Source organism: Nymphalis io, chromosome 16 (assembly GCF_905147045.1).
Source record: "Nymphalis io chromosome 16, ilAglIoxx1.1, whole genome shotgun sequence".
Lineage (NCBI taxonomy): Eukaryota > Metazoa > Arthropoda > Insecta > Lepidoptera > Nymphalidae > Nymphalis > Nymphalis io.
The window spans coordinates 7,478,855-7,504,457 of NC_065903.1; the positions used below are offsets into that span (position 1 = coordinate 7,478,855).

The 25,603-nt window shown below is 38.4% G+C and overlaps 2 protein-coding genes across 2 annotated transcripts in view; one reads left to right on the forward strand and one right to left on the reverse strand.

Annotated features, from left to right (window-relative positions):
- The window catches only part of LOC126774179 (probable ATP-dependent RNA helicase DDX20), a 111,567-nt gene that overhangs the window by 22,275 nt on the left and 63,689 nt on the right, over positions 1–25,603 (reverse strand). The gene's annotated exons all lie outside the window — the stretch shown is intronic.
- Positions 11,425–19,572, forward strand: LOC126774173 (ubiquitin carboxyl-terminal hydrolase 36). The gene is made up of 11 exons (XM_050495571.1): positions 11,425–11,897; positions 12,266–12,493; positions 12,863–13,016; positions 13,293–13,467; positions 13,974–14,087; positions 14,203–14,367; positions 14,457–15,457; positions 15,632–15,863; positions 15,968–16,108; positions 16,539–16,648; positions 16,908–19,572. The coding sequence occupies exons 1-11, from the start codon at positions 11,627–11,629 to the stop codon at positions 16,942–16,944; spliced, it is 2,628 nt and encodes an 875-aa protein (XP_050351528.1). The 5' UTR covers positions 11,425–11,626; the 3' UTR covers positions 16,945–19,572.

Consider the following 25,603-nt stretch of genomic DNA (forward strand, 5'->3'; position numbering starts at 1 on the left):
TCTTAATTTTATATATACTTTGTATATTGCATTACAAAGTAATATAATATTGTTTGGTGGACTCAACCGAGGAATTGTTGCTGATTTGGAGCTGTTGGAGGCTCTGCTGTTTTATGAAGGAGAGGCTGCTTGTCCAGTGGCCTGCTGTTTAATTTGTTACATAAGGATAAGCTAGTTTATGAGGTAAAAATTCGTAGTGAGTATGTTGATAAGTTAAGTACTTTAAAAGATGTTTTTGTTAGTGTTAAGAATGAATTGAAGAAGGCTCATGATAAAAACGTTAAGTATTATAATAAGCGACGTAGGGATATTAGTTGTAAAGTTGGTGATTTTGTTTGGAAGCGAACATACAAACAAAGTTCTGCTCCCAATTATTTTTAGCTTAGTTAGCTCCTAAATATGAGCGTTGTAAAGTTGTGGCGTCCACCACATATACAAACACATACATGCGCAGATGCATACATACGTACATACATATATAATACAAACATGCGAACATACGTGCATATATACAGACAAATATACACGGACACATTTTACTCAACATAAGATATCGGATAGGCGACGCAACGGGCGATCGCCATATAGTGGAATAAACAAAAGCATTCCTTATCTCCGTTGTGGCGTCGTCCTTTGTCTTATGTTGTTGCCGGGTCAACCGGCTGGCCTGCCTGCGGGAGCGCATTCATCGCTAGTTGAGATCCGACACCGAGGCGAAATCCATGTCTGTTTTCGCTCTCTGCTATCCGCCTAGGCATTACGAAATATTTATTTAATTAAATGTTTAACGAAATGTTTATATTGTTTTTCGTACTTTGTGCTTTTTCGCTCGTAATACTGTATTCCTTCTTATATTTTATGTACATACGCGTGTGTATAATATAAAGATTTATGTGGACTTTATGTGCGACTATTATTCAACCTAATTTGACAATTACTTCACGCACTCACCTATAAAGTTATTCGTAAATTATCTCCTTTAGTTTATAAACTGGAAGACGAGAAACGCAAGTACATTGGAAAGTGGCATGTGAAGGATTTTAAATGTGCTGTACTCAAACAGTCTAGCATCTTTTCACCTGTTTTAGTTAAGTTGTTTGTAATGTAAACTATTACTTTTGAACTGTTTACATGTATTGGACTTGTTCAAAGTATCAAAGTCATATCTTTTGTTGTTTCGCTATTAGACTGCAAACATGATTATTGTTTTCAGTTATTGTTGGATTAGAATTAGGTTCATTGTCATCTAGTAATATCATTTGTTTTGGTGTGATTAATTTATAGTAATGTAGGTTGTTAAGAAAGTCTTTTGTATTTGTTGTGAGTGGATGATGTTGATGGTCGGAGTTTTATTTGTAGATGTTGTGGTTTTCTTTTCAGTTGTTTCCGTGGTGGAATGAGCGGATAATGTAACCCTATATAAATTTTAATTTTTCAATATTTTAATTTTTATTAAAATATTGTATTTATTTTACCTAATCTAATCGGTTTATAAAATAAATTACGGTTATCGAATCGGCATTCATTGTTTCGACATTTATTATCTGTGCGGTTTGAGAGATGACAGCACTACGATGTTGGGTCGTTTTTTGGATCGTTGAGCAGGCGCCGTTCGCTTACCGACACCTGTCAGTTTTAAACGAATAAATATATTCCTTTTTATAATATAGAAAATTATACTAACGGAGGGTTACCTACGTCATCCACTTTGTAAAACTTATTTGAGAAGTTCGGGTTACCAAACCGGAGTGTTAATTTTTCTTTAATTTTATATATACTATGTATATTGCATTACAAAGTAATATAATATTGTTCGGTGGACTCAACCGAAGAATTGTTGCTAATTTGGAGCTGTTGGAGGCTCTGCTGTTTTATGAAGGAGAGGCTGTATTTCCAGTGGCCTGCTATTGCTGCTGGTGCTTTTATCTGCTTCGCACTGCTTTTATTTATTTGTTTACTCATTGTGACATTGCGTCCAGGGTTTGCACTATCCTGCTTATCTATTCAAATCTATCACTTAATTTTAACCGATGCCAACTCACCTACAGCTAACTCACTCATAATATTTTATTGTTTTAATGTTAACTTAATTGACCAGATATTGTCAACGGCCCATGATTTTTTATGTTGTAAATTTTATAATTAAAATTTTATAATCTTTATGACGAGTTTCATTAATGTAACGGTATTGGTGGATCGAACCCCGTACACACGAGAACCCCGTGACATTATATAGGAGGCTATCTGCTATTTCTGTTGGGAAAGTAAAAGAGAACACGGCTCTCAACCATTTCTTGTTTGATTTCAATGCCGCACAAAGTGTTTGGTGTAATTTTGTATATTTTATGGGGAAAAGATATTTGAATAATGATGAGTGATTTTTTGTATGAATATTTGTAATAATAAAATAAAAATAATTTTTTTATCTTCCAATAAAATTTGTATTACGTTTCCTAAGACATCTGAAGTTCGTTATGAGAGTACATCGTCTGATTTCCACTGTAGGTCGCTAAATTTTTCTACTTCCGTTTCCTAACTCGCGCCTACACCGCCCCCTAGCGCCAGTTTCTTTCTGGAACTGAATTGACAAGCCGCCAAATTTGTCATTGTTCGGCTCATAATGAAGGATATTGCTCCAGGACGACATTATCTGGACTTCGGGCGTCTTAGGAAACATAATACAAATTTTATTGGAAGGTAAAATTTTTATATTATTTGTTCCGGTTGACGTCCGAAGTCCGTTACGAGAGTTTTTGTAATAAAATAATATTTATTTAAAATGCAACAATGTGATTCATTATATTTAATTTAAACGAGGCATTAAGTACATAATTTAAATTAATTGAATGTAAGCATATAATGAGCCGCGATGGCCTAGTGGTTAGAACGCGTGAATCTTAACCGATGATCGTGGGTTCAAACCCGGGCAAGCACCACTGAATTTTCATGTTCTTAATTTTATTTGTGTTTATAATTCATCTCGTGCTTGACGGTAAAGGAAAACATCGTGAAAAAAAATATTTTTTTTTTTTATATTCGCCGGGAGGGCAAATGACTCTACTCCACCTGATGGTAAGTGGTAGTAGAGTCCAAACGCGACGATGGCCAGTACAGACGGGAAAAACGTTCTGCACTAGCCGCCTTCGCCTTGCCGGCCCGCAAGATGTCTCTTCACGCCTCGTTTGAAGGAACCCGGGTTGTAAGAGGAGGGGAACACGTGAGCTGGTAAGGAATTCCATTTTTTGGAAGTGCAACAAAGAAAGGAGTTGCCAAATTTCTTTGTTCGCGATGGAATTGATGTCACAGTTAGGCGGTGACATCGAGAACCAGCCCGCGTGGACTTAAGAAGGAAGGGGGAAGTAGGAATTAGAGAGAATAATTCCTCAGAGCAGTCGCCGTGATACAGGCGATAGAAAGCGCTTAGTGCTGCTATCTCACGACGCAATTGTAAAGGTTCAAGGGTGCTTGTGACCTTTACGTCGCCAATAATGCGTACGGCACGTCGCTGCAACCGGTCCAAGGCCTCCAGTAGGTACTTAGCGGAGCCATCCTAAAGGTGCGAGCAATATTCCACGCAAGACCGTACCTGTGTTTTGTACAGCAGGCACAGTTGTTGAGGCGTGAAAAAACGCCGCACCTTCTTCAGAATTCCGAGTTTCCGTGAAGCTGTTTTTATATCAGCCTCGATGTAATCCCTTGGACTAAGGTCGCAGCGAACGTCAATCCCCAGCATGGCGATTTTGCTTTGCATCACCAGCGGAGTACCACAGAGGGAGGGAAAAGGGGAAAATGTTGACTTTTTCGCCGTGAGAGCGCATACCTGTGTTTTCTTGGCATTAAACTCAACAAGATTATCAGAGCCCCATTTGGCGATGAGCTCTAACGTCCTATCGAGTTCAATTACAAGATCCTTCCGCCTCTCCTCAATTTCCGCTCGCCCAGCCACTGCGTGTCCGTGGTATCCACCATGCACTGTACTATCGTCTGCATAGCAATGTATGTTCCCAAGAGAGAGCATATCATTGATATGCAAAAGAAAGAGTGTGGGAGATAGCACAGATCCCTGGGGGACCCCAGCATTCACTACATAGAATTGTGAAGCGCAACCATCAACTAAAACACGAAGGCTACGCTTGTGTAGGAAGCTGGAAATCCAGGTGCATAGCTGAGCAGGCAGACCATATGCCGGCAGCTTGGAGAGAAGACTTCTGTGCCAGACCCTGTCGAAAGCCTTGGAGATATCGAGGCTGACAGCCGACGATTCTCCATGCTTGTCGATAGCTTCACCCCAGAGGTGTGTTACGTACGCTAGAAGACCTCCTGTGGACCGTTTTAGTTGAAACCCGTACTGACGATCATTAATTAGACAGTAATCTTCTAGGTAATGGATCAGTTGGTTGTTTAAAATTCGTTCCATCACCTTACAAAGTACTGAGGTGATAGCTATTGGCCGATAATTTGCCGGGTCAGACCGATCCCCTTTTTTGGGAACCGCTTGCACATTAGCTCTTCTCCAAGCCTCCGGCACACATCCCGAAGAGAGAGAAAGTTGGATCAGGCGCGTTAACACAGGAGACAGCTCCGCCGCGCACTTCTTCAGCACTATGGCTGGTATTCCATCGGGACCACTAGCTTTCCGTATATCAAGTGATTCCAGCTCCGCACGCACATCACGTTGCCTGATTTTGATGTCAGGTATCGTGTGGCCACATAAAGGTATTGTTAGTGGCAGTGCACTACAATCATCGATCACGGAGTTATCGGCAAAGAGTTTAGCCAGGAGATCGGCTTTCTCCTGTGGACTGTGAGCTAGCGATCCGTTCGGATTTCTGAGCGGTGGCAGCGAAGGTTGGCAGAAATTGTTTTGCACAGACTTGGTCAGACGCCAGAAGCTAGGGAGCCCCTAGGATGCGAAACAAGGTCATGACCAATCTGTACAATTCGCTGTGCATCCGCTCTCGTGTATGCCTTTCTACAGGACTTGGAATTTTTATTGTAGTTTGCTTTCAGTGAGTCAATGTTAGATGCCCCGCTAATGCAGCCATTGATCCACGCGCGATATGCCGCCTGCTTAGATGTTACAGCGTCGGCACATTCACGAGTGAACCAACGGTTACGCGTACCCCTATTGATGAGATCTGAGCTAAGAATGTAGTATTCCATTCCTAACATGATCTCATCAGCAACAGCAGTGGCACTAGCTGTCGGGTCATTCCCACTGAAGCAACGTTCCTTCCAAGGGACCGATGCATAGTAATCGCGCATACCGTCCCAATCTGTCGACTTATAGTGCCAAACGCGACGTTTGCATACCGCTGATGGCGGCAGCATGGCCTGTGGCACTTTGGTAGATATAAGGCCGTGATCCGAAGAACCAAGTGGAGCTTGAACCACAACCTGATATTCCACCGGGTGAGAAGTCAGCAGAAGATCCAGTAGAGAAGGCGCTTGTCCTTTATCCAGTAGAGTGGCGATAAATGTCTGGGATCCTGGTGGGCTGATCAACCAGTTGGGTCAAGTCGTGTGTGAGAGCAAAAGCATGAGCAGTTCTTCCAGCATGGTCAGTTTTGAGGGATTTCAACCATGATTCATGGTGAGCATTAAAATCCCCCAAAAACACCAATTCCGCGTTAGGAAACTGCTCTTGCGCAGCATCTGCCACCCGACTAAGATGGTTAAATAATCGGCTTGTCTCCAAGTCACCATTGTGGGATCTGTAGAGGCACACGTAGACTCGACTCTGACGAACCAGGTCCACACGTACCACCAACATGGAGAAGGAGGGGTCCTCCAAGCAGCGCAATCGGTGACAACAAACATCCGACCTGACGAACAAGCATACTCCGGCTTTCGCTTTAAAAGATTCTTCAAGCATGTAGCCGGGATAGTTAAGGTAGCTGGTGTCGGCAGGGCGGAGTACTTGCGTCTCCGTGAGAAACAACATTGCTGGCCGTGCTGTCTCGAGATGGTGGTGGACAGCGTTGAGGTTAGCGTGGAGTCCTCGGATGTTAGAGAACTCGACCTCAAACAGCGTGGGTATGGTGGGGATGTGCACCGCTGAACGACCGTTATTTCTTAGTTGCGCTACCATTTGAAAAAATAAGGAAAAGAGACGTGAAGCGAGCGACGTATTGCTACGATAGGGATGGGCAATATATGGAGGCCTGTTTCCCCTCGAACCCCCCTGGAAGTGGCCACCGGCACCCCACCTTCCGGTCACCAACCGGCACGACGGTCCACCCCGAGATGGGCTGGTGGGGCAGCCTCGCGAGCTGGTTTGCACGCTCGGGCCACTGTACTATGCCACGGGCGGCCAGCGAAACAGCCGGTTCTTCAGGTCTCCTTGTCCGGCAGGTCAATACAGTTTCCCCCGGCATTGGTTCAACAGCCGTCTTCACTGGACCAACACCCATCGCGGCAATACTCGCTCGGGCACTGGCTGTACGCTGGCTGACCTCGAAACGCGGTCAAGCCTCTTCACGAGTTTTTCACCATGCGTACGGTGGTAACAAGCCAGGCGGATGTTAGCATCCTACCACCAGATGAGCAGATGGTCACTCAGATATCCCTTAGTCACCTCTTACGACACCCATGGGAAAGAGAGGGGCAGTAAAATGTATTCCTTCTCCGTCACTGCACGGATCAAATCCTTCCCCGGTGGGTGATGAAAGTCGCAAAGTCGAGGTGTCCTTAGAGGCTTTGTGCCTGCTTTAGATCCCAACTGCCGGTCGCAAGTCGCACGAGTAAATTCTGACGAATTTTACTGTATTTTGTGCAAGGATAGGGACTTAGTGTTGGATTTGGTGTTCCATACGAGTCCAGGTGTTTCGATAGAATCTTAGACACCTGCCTGAAAATCCTGTCGAGTCATTTTCCTACAGGATATATTTTTATTTCCTGACTTTCTTCCCATTTTGTACTTGCGTCCCCCTCCGCCCATTTTCATTGCTGAGGAGTTGTTAGAATAGAATCGCTTAGAATCAGTTTTTGGCCTATTTAGTTTTATTGGAATTTGGCTTTGCTCGAAATGGCTTTGCATTGGCAGTAGAAGTAGACGGTTCAGGCTAAGTGCGAGTAGCAGATGGTACCCAATTTTGTAATTTATCTATACCACCATTTTTTTGTATATATGCAGTTAATTTAACCGGGATTAATTCTGATATATTTATCCTCTAATTTCTTTAAGAGGTCCCTACGGCGTAATTCTAAAACCTAGACTTGCTTACGGCAAATTATTTGAAGGATTTCGTGAGAAACCGTCTTTATAGCCAGAATCTTTACTAAATAGCTGTTTTAAAGAGGAAGTATTAAGCTGAACATCCGATGAATTTGACCAGTTAACAAGGCTTTGTAAGGAAGTATTAATGAAATCGTTCTGTGCCAAAAAGGCATTAGATAACGCAGCAAAACTACGTTCCATCTGGAACCAACGTAATAGACTAAAGGGGCCCTCTAGATGTCGAAGCTCGTCATTGACTCTTAATTCAGTAAGAGCCGGAAACGATGCATATTTTTTCTGAACATCTGTATAGCGGACCGCGTTCCAATCCGAAGTGTCAAATCTTTGCATATTTTTAATTTTGTCAACACGTGCTTGAATTGGTGTAGGTATAGTGGGTTCTTTTACAGTAACGCTCAAATCTACAAAACTACCCGCTGCTATTATAGGTGAACGTAAAAACTGTTCGTCAGTCGTTGTCAGCCTCTGAATGGTAAATAAACCTAGATTAGACACATTATTATAATAAGTTGTTGGTTGTAAGTGTGAAAGCGGTATCGCCAGTCATACACCAGTAATAGCATGATTCGAAGTTGAAATATTATTAACATGACTAACCAATTGTTGTAACAATAAGTCAAACCTTTTAACCAGATCTCGCGACATTATTGTTTGTTATATTTGACACGCGTATTTGTTTTCCGACGTATCAGATGAAATATCCGAAAAACTCGAACTATCCACACTTAAAGCATTAGGCGCGATAACCTCTTATATTATTGTTGAGCGTTTGAGGTTTCAAGAAACGGAAGACAGGCAACACTTTTTTAAAATCAACTTTCTACTTTAAATCTCGAAAATTGATTATAATAATTAAAAGATATATTTTTTTAAGCTTTTAACGACTGTTCTTGTGGAAAGACGACGCAACAATGAGAAATTTGGCGGCTTGTACATGGGGGTCCTCCTGACTGGCCTAGGCCAGTCTGAGTACGGGCCTCGGGGTTGCCTCCCCTACCCGGGCTGCTCCTCCCCGACGGTTCATCCGTCGTGTCGTTATGTTTTAGCCCAGAGGGCCAGGGTCGTTGTGACCCAGTGGCTGTTTTTCCTGTGTGGTTTGATGTTGTTCACGGGTGTTTTCGTCCTACCGTGTCTCCAGATCGTCGTCGTCCTCTTCACAGATGCCCGCATCGGAGCAGATGGTCGGCGACAGTAGGAGCTCACAAGGTAACGGACGCCCCTCAGGTGGTCTGGCATGAAGCGGTGCTATACCGTGGAGGTGTACGCTCGCACTGCTATCCGCCTTTGCGAATAGCGAGCGAGCGAGCTTGCGGACGAACTCCTCCACAAGTCCGGTGGGTTGGGGGTGAATTGTCCCTCCAAATATTCCGCCAGGATCTCTGCTCTGTCGCTGGCGGAATATCTTCTGTTACCCGCTCGATCTAGGAGCGGATAGACAGGCGAGTCATGTCTGGTGAGTTGTTTGCAGAGGTGGTACAGCGTCGTGTCATGCTCGGATGCTCGATCGATGGTGGCCTCGCAGTAGTCATCCTCGAGAGCCACGAGTGCACACGACACTTCCTCTGCAATCCTGTTGAGGTCACGCTTCACCCTCGGGCAGCGCGTTCGCGCCCATAGCCGGCGAAGATCTCGTTTCTTCCTCAGTTTCGCTTAGAGCGAGCTCGGCAGCTGGTCCTGACGACTTCTCGGCGTGCTTCCTTGAGAGGTGGCTGCTTCTTTGGCTTTCTGGATCGCCTCAGAAATTTTAGGAGCAGCTCCTTCTACATCTTGAGTCGTCGCGATCGGGACCGTCAGCTCAAACTCCAAGAGCTCTGAGGAGTAGCGCCCCCAGTCAACCCGCAAACGTGGGGAGCGGGACACTATGAAGTCGCGCTGGAGGGCGATTGTGACCACTATTGGCAGGTGTTGCGTGTTGAGGTCGTAATTAACCTCAACATCAATGGGTGCGTCTAGTCCGTGATGCAGCACGATGTCCAGGACATCCGGCTGGTACGTAGGGTTAGTCGGTATCTGGGTCGGCGCTCCTGGACCCAACACACCGTAACCCTGTCGTTCGCTATCCTCGAGCTGGTGCCTACCCGCCTGGGTGATGACGCGCGAGCCCCAAGCGTGGTGCTTCGCGTTCAGATCACCCACGATCAGTGTAGGCAGCGGCGAGTCGATAAGCGATTGACGACATCGGTGCTGAAAAAGTCTGTCCGGGTGGTTTGTAGGCGGCATACAGCAGAAGCTCCAAGTCTCACCAGCATGCACACGCACCCCCTGCGTACGTAGGCTCACAAACGGTGCATGTGCAAGTTCTTCGTGTATGATGTCCCTCCTCACCAGGGCTGCAGTTCCTCTGAATGGACAGCCCCGGGGAGAGACTTCATCTCGCCGATACACGAAGAAGTTCGGGATTCGAAGCTCGATTTCGGCCGAGAGCTTCGTCTCGCCAAGGAGGATTACATCCTGCGACTGGGCGAGTAGGGTCAGCTCCCGGACATGACCTCGTATGCCGCCTGGGTTCCAATATAAGATTCTCAGCTGGAATTAAGTTTTGCAAGAGCGGCTATTCCAGCTGAGATGGCAGGAATAATGTCCTGGCCTTGTGTATAGGCGACCAGGATCGCTGTCAGTGCCTCCATGAAGACCCGGACGATGATGGTGGTGTCCGGGCCTTTCGCACTGGCCGAGGTTGTCATCTGCACAGGGGGAGGCGCTTCTTGCCTCTCCACCGGCCGCGTGGCGGCAGCCGGAGCGGACTGTCGCTGCCTTCCTGGGCTGCTGCGTCGATGCCGCCGCAGGATCAGTCCTGGCTAGCCTAGCTGCCCTCTTCTTCTTTCTGCTCTTCTTGCTAGGCTTCCTTAGAGGTTGTTCCCTGGCCGTCGGCTGGTTGGCTGGTGGCGCCAGAGTTGCTAGGGTCGCGAGCTTAGCTCGCTCCTCCGTGGATTCTCTGGGATCACCTTAGCGCTCTGTGCAGGGAACTCTGGACTGCGCAGGGCGGCGATCACCTCTTCCGGGGGTGTATCAAGTGGCAGCCCCCTAATGGCCACCTTGGTTGGCAGTTCCGCGGCTGGGCTATAGCAGAACCAGGATATTGTCTTGTCCTGGTTCATAGCCTCAGTTAAATGGCGCTGAATCACCCGGAACTCCTCCGCGGATCCGGGCAGAAAGCGCACTCCCTTTCCCAGAGGGCGTGCGTTCGGGGCGTGTCCTAGCTTGCTTTTCAGCACCTCGAAGTGCCTCGTCCAGTTCGGCAAGCGTTCCGCCGTAATCGGCGGGTAGCTTGAACGAGGCGTCGTTCTTGGAGCAGGTACCGGTGCGGGGGCCCGACTCCTGGGCGACGCTGGAGCGGCAGCGGCCGCCGCATAGGAGACCCCTGACGGCCCCGGTTGCGGTGATGTCGGTGGGACGGGAGGCAGTCCTCTCCTCGACCGTCGATGGCAGTTCCGCGTAGCTCGTCGAGTCACGCGGCCAGGTGTCTTGCGACCCCCCCTCCATCGGGGAGGGGGATCGCGGCGGTGGTAATTCCCTTGACCGTCCTTCTTCGCTTGCTTCGCCCGCTGTAGGCGATGCCGCGCGCGATGAAGACGCTGAGTCCTGCGGCGATCCATTCGGCGGTGATGCGGGGGAGACGTCGGTCTTGGGGCGCTTGTCCTCCCCTTCCAATGACTCCGGAGAAGAGTCCGGTCTCGGGCGCTTGGCTCCTTCCGCGCCTGCTGTAGACTCAGCTACAGTGGCAGCGAAGTCTGCTTCAGCAGCCCGGTGAACGTCCTCTCCTACGGTCTCTGCATGTACGATGCGTATACGCGGGGCGACGGCGGGGGTGAGGGTGACAGGCACAGTCGAGTTGTCGAAGAAGTCTCTTCGAACAACTGACCGCGCGATGCCGGACCTGCCTCGGCCACGCTTGCGTTGGTCTAAGGGGGGTCTTTATAATTATTATAAATAATTCTAGTTTTTGATTTTTCTTAATAATCTAAAAATTATTTAGCTGTAAACAATTTATGTTAAATCAAACAGTAAATAATTGCATTTACTAAATAATTCGATTATTCTATGAAACATTTTTAGTTGTTACCATTTTACTGTTTTCTGCTGGTTTTTTTAAGTTAGATTTGCTGTTTTTTGTTTTGCCAAAGTTGGCAACACAGTCGACAATATTGGCTAAAAAGTCTATAATTTATGGTTTCATCACCGCGTATGGTTGGATTGTGTGCGTTTTCTCTTTTCCGTACTGTGAAGTTGTGAGCTCATTATTTTGAGATATACACATGCTTTTAAAAAAAATCAAACAACAATTTTCATTTGCATGTTATATGTGTATATATTTGTAAGAAGTATCATGTATTATTTTTTAATTTGATAAATATTGTGACGTGATAGTGCAATTTTGGAGGTAAAATGCCCGCTTCAATTTGTGACCCAGTATCAAGCGCATTGCGTTTATCATTAACGCCTGAAGAATCTCAAAGTTCATCATTGTTAGATAGTAGGCTTTATTCATCAGCTAAAAGTGTTTTGTTGTCTAAAATTGAATTCGAAGAATCTGGAGATTATCAGAGCAATGTTCTCGATGGTTTAAAATCTAAGTACGTGGTTATTAGACCTAAAAAACCTGTACTCGACACCAAACTGCTTAAAAAAGAAGTGAATTCAGGCAGTCAATGTATAGGTAAGTTATTATTGCATTTAATTTGCTTAATTTCCAGATTTTTGTTTTTTTTTCTGACAAAGTGGACAAGAGGTTATCTTTTCACGATGTCAATATTTACTTCCGTGGAAAATGTCTTTCTTACTAAAATACAAAATTGTTTATAAATGAACCTAAATAATTTGCTAAGTAAATTTTTCTTCATGTTTGACATAAGAATAGCTCATTATCGAAATTGTAAATTTACAAAGAATTACTTTAATCTGAAAGACTTTCAATAAAAATCAAAGATATTAATAACGATCTGAGAAATAATTATAGTAAATGGCATTTTACCTCAAAAAAACTAAGTGTAACTTAAATAAAAATGGTTATGGTTTGTTTTTCAGAAGGCACTAAAAATGTTGAAGAAGGCTTACCAAATCCTAAGAGGGTTTTTTTTCCTGTTGAGAAGGTTCAATTGGGGTGGCAGACTGGATGGGCTGCTGGATCTGGAATTCAGAATGTTGGGAACACTTGTTATCTTAATTCTTCATTACAAGCTCTTTTTCATGTTCCTGCATTTGCTAACTGGCTTGCTTCGGAAGCAGCTCATGCAGAAAAATGTAATCAACAAGGTCAGAATTCACTACTTTTAGCTTCATTAATCATACAAAACTTTTAACTTATTATAGTAATTAGTAATATTCACTTTATAATATGTTAATGATAATTAAAATAACATAATGTGCTAATTATTGATGATACAAGGTAAAGGTACTTTACTGACATGACTGACATATGTTATTTTAATATTAGTGCTAATTTATAATAATCAATTAGGGTTGCTAAGTATTAACTTAAGTTTAATTTTATTTAAATTAGATTTTAAGCATTTCAAAATGTTAGTATAAATGTATACTGTCATAACTAGTAAGTGATTAGATAAGTATTATTAATCTAAATCTTTTATAAATGTAATTAATTTTTTTGTTCTTATCTTTCAGAAGCATGTGTTATTTGTGGAATGCGTGCAACATTATTGGCAACTCAGAAGAGTGGTGGTGTACCGATAAAGCCATGGCAAGTTTACTCTAAGTTACGTCTTATTTGCAGACATTTAACTCTAGGACGACAAGAAGATGCTCATGAGTTCCTAAGGTAAAGTGAGACTTTTGAAGCATTTATTAATAAATTGTATCAAATAATTAGAAATCTAAACTATTGAGGATTTTTGATTTGATAAAAACTATTCATATATTCATTTTATATGTTTAATTTAGCTGCAATTTCATTTGTTTTTGTTATATACATATCACATGATATTTTAATAGGGACTTAGTGATAAAATTAATTATTTTTTTTTTAACTAACTGCAATTATTATATATATATAAATAAAGACATTGCACTGTTAAGCAGGTTTTTGAATTTACAGATACCTTGTAGAAGCAATGGAAAAATGTTATCTGGCCCGTTTTATAAATTCAGATAAACTTGATCAGTACAGCAAAGAAACTACTCCTTTGAACCAGATTTTAGGAGGTTATTTGAGATCTACAGTCCGATGTCTTGCCTGTCATCATTTGTCTACTACATACCAGCATTTTGAGGTAATTTAAAATATTAATCTGTGTCTATGATATATATATATATATACATATTGCTTTCATCTGTATGGTTATTATTGTCTGAGTCAGATTTCTCATTATGAAATGGAGGGAGGGAATCATAGAGGGCTATTTCTGTTCAGAAATTAGATTAAATTAGAAGTTAATAATAAGGAAATTGACAATTTTAGTCTTGCATGCTTTGAAAAGCATGCCAGCATTGGGTGTTACATTGAACATTCTGGTTATGTCAGATTTTTTCTTAGATTGAGATTAAAATGCTTATTATTTATGCACACCATAATATCACCTGTGCTAATCTAATCCTTGAGATTAGCTGCTTTGACTGAAATTGGCTATTAAATAATATAATCAAATAAAAATTTTAACTCTAAATGATATATTCTTTTTTTTTTAAACAAAATTGATATTTTAATAAGTCTTTTTATAAAGTGTTAAAATTTTTTTAAACCTATTATTGATAAGATTGCCTGTTAACATTGTTTCAGGATCTTTTATTAGATATCAGAAAACACTCAACTTTAGATGAAGCCTTGGACTCATTTTTTTCTAGAGAAAGATTAGAAGATCTTGGTTATAAATGTGAAGCTTGTAACAAAAAGGTACGTCTTTAAAGTTTGTGAAAATTTCAAGTAGTTGGATTACTCTTAGTTATTACTAAAATAGTTTATTTAAAATAAGTTTTGATTATTCATTATATATTTTTTTTACTTGCAGGTATCAGCAACTAAACAGTTCTTTATAGAGCGAGCTCCAATGGTGATATGTATTGCATTAAAGAGATTTTCCCTGGCTGGTGGGAAGCTTTCGAAACATGTTCAATTTAGAAAAAAAATTAATCTGAACAAATATATGTACAATAAGAATAATCCACAACAGTTGGTAAGTACCATAAATGATTAACGAAAACATTTTTCATTATTTATTTCATTTTTATTTGTAAATAATTATAATGGTATTATCCTTTTCAGTCTTATAAGTTGGTAAGTTTGGTGACTCATTTGGGCCCAACACAAAATTGTGGACATTATACTGCTATAGGTCAAGCTCCTAACGGTAACTATTATCAGTTTGACGATAGCAGCGTGCGGCCATTGCCTCTGTCAGCTGTTTTGGGGACCAATGCTTATATAATGTTTTTTGAAAAAGATAATACTATAGAAGATTCAACTGTTCCCAGTGCTTCTACCTCAAATGTTGTCTATGGACCACAGCTATCAGATAATATACTTAACAGAGAAAAAAGTCCACTTAAATTAACATTTTATAGAAATGATGAAAAAAAATCTAGTGTTCTTAACAGCAGTACTAGCACTGAAGCACTTAAACCCGAAGTTAAACCTATTATATTAAATTCAACATTAAGTAAGTCACTAGAGTCAAGTAATTCTATTAGTGAACCATGGGTGGTAAAGCAAAATGGTGAAGTAGAAAAAGTTTCTATAGGTCCAAAAATATTAAATAGTATTGAAAATTCTTCTCACAAAACAGAAGAAGACAAAAAGATTAGTTTTATAATAAAAAAACAAGGCGAAGAGTGCCATAACAAACCTATAATTTCAAAAAGTGATTCGGACATTAGATCTAGTGTTAATATAGCAATTAAGCCACTCGAAAAATCGTCATCCATGAGTAAGTTAGTCAAACCGTTAAAATCGCCCTTAGAAAAATTAGAAGAACAAATGAATAAGAGCAACACATTGAGTCCTATTCAAAGAAATGGAAACTCATCCTCTAAGTTGGTACCATATGATTCGGAGTCTAGCAGTGATGAGCGCTGTGACAGAGTGAGTGACGATAAAGCAAAGAAAGAAGAACCAAAGGAGCAGATTCGTAAAACAAAACCAAGTAGATGTGACTCACCACAGGGTCTCATAGTCACCACCAAAGCAATGCATCATGCATGGACGGTGTCAAAGGAGAAAAGTGGCCCTCTGTTAAGCCCCAGTCTCAACGGTGACACTATTAACAAGTGAGTAAAAGATAATATTTAATTTTGTTAATTATATACATTCATTTGAAAGCGATACTTGTTAATATGAGCGAAACAAATGCGGTTGGCAATGCACTGGTTTATTACTAATATATAGATTAAAAATACAGTCAATATAATGACACCCTAATCAACCCATCAATGTTAATCCAGGGCCAAGGAAAAGGAGGAGAGTCCTCAAACGAGCGTGAGCAGCATGTCCCCACTGAGCGACCGCAGCGAGCCCGCGCCGCCCGCGCCGCCCGCGCCGCCCGCGCCCGCGTCCTCCGCGCTCGCCGCGCCCGCCGCGCTGGATACGGCGCGACATCTGCAGAGCTCGTCGCTACGCGGCTACGGCGCGCCCGTCTCCTCCTGGAACGGCACGCACAGCGCTATGTCACGACAGGTTACATATTCTAATGTCTTATTATAGCTGTATACCCGGAGATAATCGGAGGCAGACATTACGATTCATGTCGTGCTGTTATATACGAAAGTTTATATTCCCAGGTTTTCGAAGAGAGACGAGATGAGCGTAAGCGCGTTCACGAAGCGACTGACGAAATGGATCGTGGTCGCACGAAGAAAATAAAGAAGTTTCACCATTATAACCGTTTTAACAACAACAGGAATACATATAATCCTTTCCAGGTAAATTGATATATACATTTTTATAACACTCATTTAATGTTACATAATGTTGATTGCTTTTTGACAAGAGTATTGTGTAGAAAATTAAGCATCATTCAACAATCACATATGATAGTTTGAAATTGTGTTTTTTTGTAAAAATGCACAATATTTTGTTTGCTCTTGAACATTAGTCCTCAGAATTTGAACCTTATAATTTGCAACTATCGATAGATGCAATAAGAACAAGCTTTGTCTTTATTTCAAAATATATGACTTTGATGAAGGAGGGCTAAGAAAATAGAATTCAAATAATAAATTAAACATAATTCAACCGAGATTTATGAAGTTTTTCGCTACTTCTTTTTTTGTATTTGGCCATTCATTAAATATTTAAAATATTTTTATGTGTAAGTTAAATTAGTAAATTGATTTTATCTTTAAAATTCAGGACAAACAAAACAAACTTCATTGGGGCAATAATTTTAAATACCGAAGTGAGCGACGCCCTGGACATCATTTCAATAAACAACAAAGTAACAAGTACAAGCGATTCAACAGGTAAGATGCTTTATGTTTTTTTTATTTTATGATATAGGTAGGCGGACGAGCATATAGGCCACCTGATGGTAAGTGGTCACCAACGCCCATAGACATAGGCATTGTAAGAAAAGTTAACTTTCACTTACTTTGCCAATGCACCACCAACCTTGGGAACTAAGATGTTATGTCTCTTGTGCCTGTAAAAATTATTAAATTATATTAACTAAGTGTATCATTGTGATTAATTTTATTTTTTTAATGTAATGTATGTTTATAGGTACAGTAATGGGCATCACTATCCAAGGCACCATTGACCCTGGCCGGTCGTTGCCACTATTTTGGTGTGCATAGATGAATGGACATAAATTAATAGTTAAATAAAATATAAGTGAATTATAGGTAAGCTAATTATAATAGTGACGTATTTATTCCCTACCGCCATAAAGCCCGAAAATTGTTATAGCCAAATGTAGCGAAGTGAAAATGTTGTGGTTGTATTAATCAACACTAAAATTTATTATTCAATTGCCAGAGATGTACAAGATACCTCATAAAAGATTTGGAATACAAAATATAAGATACTTAGAGATAATGTCAGATATAACATATTTTTAAATATTTTTTTGAAACAAACAAAAAACATGAAATTGTTTCCTTAAGCATGTCCTGACGTAATCTAGAAATGCGTATATAGTACTTAGTATTTCCAAAGTACAAAGATACCAACAAAAGTATCTAAATACTAGATACAAAATAAAAATTTATAAAAAAATTACATATACAAGATGAAAATTCGTATTTTATATCAGTATTCCAAATACTTGTATCAAATAACTCACATCTCTGCCAATTGCTGTGTAAATTAAAAACTCATAAATTGACTTACTTTAAGTATAGACTGCAAATATTATATTTAATGTGATTACAAATTATTCACAAAAAATATCGATTGCTAACTTAAATGTAAAAAAAGTATTATTTAAAGTTCCATAAATATCCAAGTTATAGATAACAAAAAGAAACAAGGGCAAAGCAGATCGTTAATTTTATAAATATTACACAGCACTACTTTAACACTTATTTATTCACTCTTACATAATTATGATAATTTTTTTAACCATACATTATAATATAAAATTGTGTCTCAGGCAGACATTATGATATATGTTTTAGAAAATTACGGAGGTATTTGATAACTTAAATTCAGTATAACTAAAAACAATGAAATCAATATTGACAACTTAAAAAACTAAATTTGTTATTAACAACTAAATATAAAATTGATACCATTTTTAATTCTAGTTGCCCATAGTTATGACACACTCCAGTTTTTACATGTTACAGAATTTTTTATTTATGAAACATATTATCGTAACATTTTTAATTAGATGTTATAATTATTTCTATATTTTTAAGTAGAGCTACATAAACTTAAACTACTTTAGTTAGCAATCGATATAATTGATATCATAAAGTAAATAGTTGTTTAAAATGAGTATGAATGATTGAAAGTTTCTCTGTGTAAAAGGTCGGAAAGTTATTATATATATTGTAAAAAAAACGTTAATTTATTATCTTATATATATTAGATAACAAATTAAAGTTTTTTTTTTTAACGAAAACAAAATAATATGAATTTGCTGTTGCATTTAAGTAAAAATGTTAGAAAAACACTTTATAATTTAAAAACGACTTTAAAACTACACTGTGCTACTGACACTAATAAGCCGTTTTAGTGCGAAACAAAATAAGTATTTCAAATAATCGTTGGGATGACAACTTATGCAAAAAATTACTTTAAAAATAAATTACAATTTGAGTAAAATTCAAATATAATTAGTAAATAGTTACTGAATATTTGTAAAATTTTTAATATGCATATTAACTTGTGTTCATATTAATTTATTTTAATAAAAAAAAAATAATGTTTATGCACAGAAAATCTTAACTTGTATTATTAAAGTTACGATATAGTAGTAGGTTATGTACTTCAGAAGAAACTATGGTAAATTTATGATAAATATTTATCTAATAGATAGAATATTAAATATAACAAGATGTCCATAGCACATAGTTATGATTTCACCTTTTATTTACTACTTTTAAATATATAGTAATTTTTTGGCAATTAATCTTTTTTGTAAATATAGTAAGTTTGAAATATTATGTAAATATCGACATGGGCTTATATTTTTGTAAAATAAATCTACGTGAACTTGTGAACTTCGATGTAACTTTAACGTTTATTAAATTAATTTAAAAAAATGTAGTAGCAAAGTATTAGATTAACAGTCCAGTAATAACTACATCGGAATATAATAAGGAGTCTAATAGTAAAAGTAAATTTTATTAGATACTAACAAAATTTAAACTCAAGTCCTTTGTAAGCAGAATAAAATGCAGCTTAAACTGCTTGTACCGACCATTTAGTTTTTTGTTGTGTATGCATGTTATGTTTTTAATCAAAATTGTAACAAAACAGGACAATTAAAAAATATGATATAAGTGACCTTTCTACAGCCATTTTAAGAAAATTTAATATCCATATGTACTGTTACAAGTTTTTTATATATGGAATAAGCTTTTTTATTGTTCCTTTTTATAGATATTTAGCAAGATTCCTCAATCAATATAAATTGTTATCTCACAGAAACACAAATCGTGATAACCGTTACGTTTATTTAATTATCTAGCATTTATTTTTGTATTCTTTAAAACTTTGTTGTCGAACGTAGTCGATACTCTGCTTAAGAACTTATTTAGGATTAAATTTAACTTACGTAGACCTTAGTTTGTTACCTTAGCTAATGTTAATTTTGTTAATACAAAGTGTCCGCCGTAGATGAATGGACATCCAATGTGTAATATTGTAATTTGACATTTATAAGTGGTTGAAAATAATTTTCTGCAATGGATTTTTGCTAAAAAAGACCCTGCTGTAATATTTTGTTTTATTTATAAACCTTGAATTGCTTCTTGATAGCTTAGTCTGAAAAGGTTAAGAGACAATAGGTATCGACATCTGAAAATTTCCGTTTTGTCTGCTTAAAACATAAATTGTGCAAGGCAGCATGAATAATAGTATTTATGTAGGGGCCGGAAATGTAGGTAGGTAAAATTACTATTTCTGCCCGAGTTAACTTTTCTCAAAGAAATGAAATTCAAGAAAACAAAAAGATCTAGATTTTTTTTTATAAATATTGAAAGTGAAACGGGAAGGTAATAATGATAACAATGTATCAATAATCAATTGTATATTTATATCTTAATGCTTTTACAATTCACAACTGTTATTTTCCGTTGTCACGGTCGCATCATCTCATCCGTTATTTTTGGTTGCCATAGCAACATTTTTGTACAAAAACGAATGACATTTCGAAAGGAGCCGATCGGGTATTTAGTTTTATTGTCACTCGAATGTGGCTTTAACTGTCGTGGCATGGTTTTGCTTGGCTTGTCTCGTCTCTTCGCTGCATGTAGCGTGGCGTTATGTGGCATGACGTTACAAAAGCGAAAAAAGTAATCTATTTTCTAGTCACACTAATGTTTATTTATTTATTTATTTAAGATTCACCAGTGGTAAATACATCAACACGTACAAAGGTATACAATTTTAATACAACTTAAAACTAAATGCATTACCTATTAAGGTGAATACCACTTGCAAAGATAAAGTTGGAGATGACAAACTTATAAATAATTAATTGTTAGTAAATCAAGGTTAAAAATGACAAGAATTAACAATAATAGTAAAATAATAAAATACAAATATAAAAAAAAAAAAAAATTATTTAGCTGACAATTTTGACAATATTTTTTTGTGAAACTTGTTTGATGAGTCTTCAAAAGGGTCTAAAACAGCACTGTGCTCATTCAAAATCCCACATAAGCGAGATACAGGTGAATTGCTTCCTAAAACAGTTTTGCGGAAAGGTCTTACTAATTGTGTTATTGGTTTACGTGGATATCTAATGGGAACATTCAATTTAATTTTTGATATCAAAAACGAGTTATCATAGTTGTTGTTAAGTGTTTTATAAAGAAATTTTAAATCCAACAAATTCCCTCCGATCACTTAGTGAAAGAATTTTGAAAAATTCCAATCTTTTTTTGTAAGAAGGAAGTATTTTCCCTTTACCTAACGAGAAAGTAAGATGATTAAGAAAACGTTTCTGTATCCTCTCAAGTCTTAGGCAGTGTGTTGCATAATGTGGCCTCCAAACAACGCTTCCGTATTCCAGTATACTCCTGACTAAGCTATTAAATAAAATAATTTTTGTTCTAGGATTTCGAAATAATCTTCCATTTCTTATTACAAAACCCAACATTTTCGAGGCACGGCTAATTACACCAACAATATGAGGTATGAAAGTTAGATTTTTGTCGAAGATTACTCCCAGGTCTGAAATTCTGTCCACAGATTTAATAGGGGCACCAGCTATGTAATAATTCGTTTGAAATTCTTTTAAACTCCTGGTGAATGATATCCATGAACATTTTACTGAATTAAGTCTCATGCCGTTATCATTACACCAATGGTATAATCTTGTCAGATCATCTTGTAAAAGAATAGTGTCATTTGGTTCTTCAATCATTTTAAGAAGTTTGACATCGTCAGCATACAGAAATGGTGTAGAATATTTAAAACAATTAGGCAGATCGTTTATGAATATATTGAAGAGCAGCGGACCCAGGTGTGACCCTTGTGGGACTCCAGATTTTAGGCCTCTGCCTCGAATCTCGCGGGCAGCGGGGCGGCGGCGGCGGCGGCGCGGGAGCGGCAGGATCTTACGCGTATAATCAAATGGACCGACCCTCGAATACAGCGGTGCAGGAGCGGCGCGGGGGCGGGCAACGAGCGGTGCACTCCAGTCAAGCGGTGACCGCCCGCGTTGCGCGTCTGCATTGTAGGTATAGTGTTGTACATTTTTTTTGTGACGTATCAAAATGTCTTCGGACGTGCAAGAGCTAATTATTTCGGCAATCTTTGAGAGGACACCCATATGGAACAGCAAAGATGTGAACCATAAAAATAGAAGAATAATTAACCAATTATTAGTCGTAGAATTTGTCGGGATTTTGTCTCTGTTCTTCATAATTTCGATAAAACTCGCCATTTATTTTCCTTGCCCTATAGTAGGGATCCACTTCTTCTTTTGCCCACAATAAATCGAGCGTTAGGAATAAATTTGAATCAAAAAGATGTCGCCGTTTTTCAGACATTTCGTTCGCGAATAAAAACAAATATCTCGACAACACAACCACGAACACAACACTACACCGCTATAGTGCCGCGCGATCTGCCCGCTAGTTTGGAGAACAGGTATGCGTTGCCCGCTCCGCTGCCGCGCCGCCGCCGCCGCCGCCCCGCTGCCCGCAAAATTCGAGGCAGAGGCCTTACATCGCATTCAACCGATTCATAACCGCCTGCAACAACATAAAAATGTCTTTCTGTAAGATATGATGCTAGAAATCTCAGTAAAGATCCGACAATACCATAATTGGACAACTTCAAGACTAGTACTGAACATGGAACCAGGTCAAATGCTTTACTTAAGTCTGTGTAGATAACATCCACTCTCTTGTTCCTATCAACAGATTCAAATAAGATTTCGGAGTAATTTACTAGATTTGTGCATGTAGATCTACCGGCTATGAAGCCATGCTGGTGGGTACTAAGAAAACATTTAACATGACTGTAAATATATGGATATATTAGAGACTCCAACACCTTACCAAAGATAGAAAGGATTGAAATAGGCCTATAGTTTTTTACATAATTTTTTTCTCCACTTTTGAAAATAGGGACTACTTTCGCAGTTTTCCACTTAGAAGGAAATATTCCGGTGACTAATGCTTTGTTAAAAATAATTGTTAGTGGTACAGCAAGACTTTGGGCACAGTTTATAATAAAATTAGGCGGAATATTGTCAGATCCAGCACCCCTATTTATATCTAAATTCTTTAATTTATTAATGACTTCGGATTCATCAAGCTGGATCAAAGGTAGGCTATTATTGCAACTGACTGTAGCATCCATGGTTCGCAGTATTTTGTCAATATCGTACTTGCTCTCGTTTTCTTCATATAGCGAAGAGAACTGTGACGCAAATAGGTTACAAATTGCTAAGCCATCAGATGCTACAGTTTCATCATTTTTCATTAATGTTGGATAGGTGTTAACATTTTTATCGCGTTTGCTTTTCATATATGACCAGAAAAATTTACTGTTGGATGTAATCTTTTCTTCTGCAAAGTTAAGATAAGAATTATAACACTCAATAGATAGTCTATCGCATCGTTTTTCTAAGAGCGTAAGTGACAAACCATCCATAGCATTTTTGTATTTTTTAAATTTCAATCTTAGTTTTTCCTTTTCTCTTATTCTCTTTATTAGAGTTTTGTTGAACCAAGGTGGATATTTTAATGATTTTGTTCTTTTGAAATTCGGCGTGTAAAGTTCTATAGAATTATATATCTTCGTATATAGGTAATCAACCATTGTGTTAATATCATGAAGCTCTGCAAATTTTTCACTCCAGTCTATACTTTTAAGAAATTCATTTATAGCTACAAAATTGGCCTTAGCGAAATTATATTTTTTGATATCTTGATTAATCCTCAAGTTTTCCTGCAAATTGTGTGTTACGACAATATCAATATTAAGGGGTGGGTGTAGTGGATCAATGCGAGTTAATTCTTTAGGGGCATTATCTACTGTAACCGTTAACGATTCACCATTAAAAAACACTAGATCGAGTACTTTATTTTTTACATTCTTAATGCGATTCATTTGACGAAGACAATTAGTATGGGAAAAGTCTATTAAAGATTGAGCTAAAGTAGTTGTATGGTAACTATCATGGGGACCATCAGCCAAGTTCCAATCAATGCAACTTAAGTTAAAATCGCCAATTATTAGTGTGTTATATTTCGTTTGTTCTGAAACACGATTAAAATTGTCCATAAATGTTTCCAAGACTTTTTTATTAACTGGTGGAGGAATGTAGGTTGCGCAAATAGCAATTTTTATAGATGGTTTTGTTTCTAGAACGATCCACAAATCCTCACAAGAACTATCCCAGTGAACCATTCTTCAAGAAATAAGTCTATTGGACACGGCAACCAGCACTCCTCCCCCATGTTTTTTTTTAGAGTTATACATGTCTCTATCCCTTCTATAAACATTATAATTGGAGCCAAACATTTCACAATTAAGAATGCTGTCACATAACCAGGTTTCTGTGAGTATTATTAAATCATACGTACAACAACAAATATTTCTATATAGATCATTAGTTTTTGTTCGTAAACCTTGAACATTTTGATAATAAATATTTAATCGATTGAATTTTACACAACTGAAATCAAGTTAACATGCAAAAAGTAGTATGACTAATTTAACTTATCAAGACAGTCCATGTTATATATAATTTTGTAATCAGAATTATCGGTTTTTCTCACAAATATACGCCCATTTCGTACCCATACGTGTCTGTACTTCAACTCCTTTGCCTTGCGCCTCGTAGCTGCATGTAGTAATTTATTGGCTGCAGATAAATGTTCGTATACATATACTGGCACAGTATTTCCTCCAATACCTAGATGAGAACTATTTAATTTTTCAGTTGGATATTTCTTGTTAAATTTTATAACTGCTGCCAATAGTTGATCACGAACAGATGGCGAATTTAGTTGTAAGATAATAGATCGCGGTCGCGTTGAATTACGATTCATTTTTGCAGTTCGCGTACATTTTTGTATGTTGCAATCTTCAATATTAAAGCCAACAGTATTGGATAATTGTTTTACGATACTTATTAAGTTCTCATTTTTTGACTCGGGCACACACTGAATTTCAATGTTATTTGCTCGCGCTCTTTGTTCCATTTGATTAACTTTGTAAGAAAGATCCAAGACAGCGGACTGTAGTGACTGGTTCTCATGTTGCAGTATTAGAGTTATTTCGGAGTATGAGTCTAATTGTTTCTTCATATCATCATATTGATTACTCATAAATGATACTGATTGTTGTAGATCTTCAATCTTATTTTCTAAGTTTTTTAAATGAGTACTGATGGAGGAGGTGATGGTTTTTTTAATGTTATCAATTAGAGAAGATATTTCTTTTTCAATTACTTCACTAATAATAATGCGAACCTGCTCTTGAGTGATTGATGCTGTTTCGTTTGGTGACGTTGGAGAACTAAGTGCCTGTCTTTTGTGTGATCTTTTTGTGACATTGGTTTCATTTATAGGGGCATTACTGCGATGATTACTTGACCGTACTGGTGTCTCATCACTTCTAACGCCTTTTGGTTTTGTTCCGCAACATTTCGGACAATTCCAATTATGACGAGTTCTTGTATTAAATTCAATACCCAAACAACCACAATGATATGAGACGTTACATTTTAAGCATTGAACGTATTCATCATCGCCTATACGTGCATTGCAACATCCCCAAGATAACACTGTTTCTGTCATATTTCAATGAGGAATACTAATTAGTGATATGGCAGATATTTTAAAATAAAGAAAAAGTTGCGGCCGGACTGGGGATGTTTGTGATAGTTCCGATGCTGAAGAGATGGATATACGTATGAAACAGTCATCACTGGATCTCATTTAAATTGAACAATACAGTTTTAGCCTAAGGGCCGGTGACTTATATATTAGCAAACTCCATACTTATGCTAGGTATACTATTTCACCTGCCGAAGGTAAAATGGATTCACTATTCCCATCGATGGTTCTTTTGGGCGTGTCCAGAAGTCAAAAAACATATTAAAACTTTAGTCATCTCGTTTTAATATGTTTTTTGACTTCTGTTAAAGTGTACATTTTTTAATTATAAAATTAAATGGCAGACAATTTTTCCGGTTCCTGGTTTGTTTTATAAAATTTCAAAAAATTTATAATAATTTACGTTATTTCAGCAAAGTTGAAATTTATGTATGTTGTTTACATTAT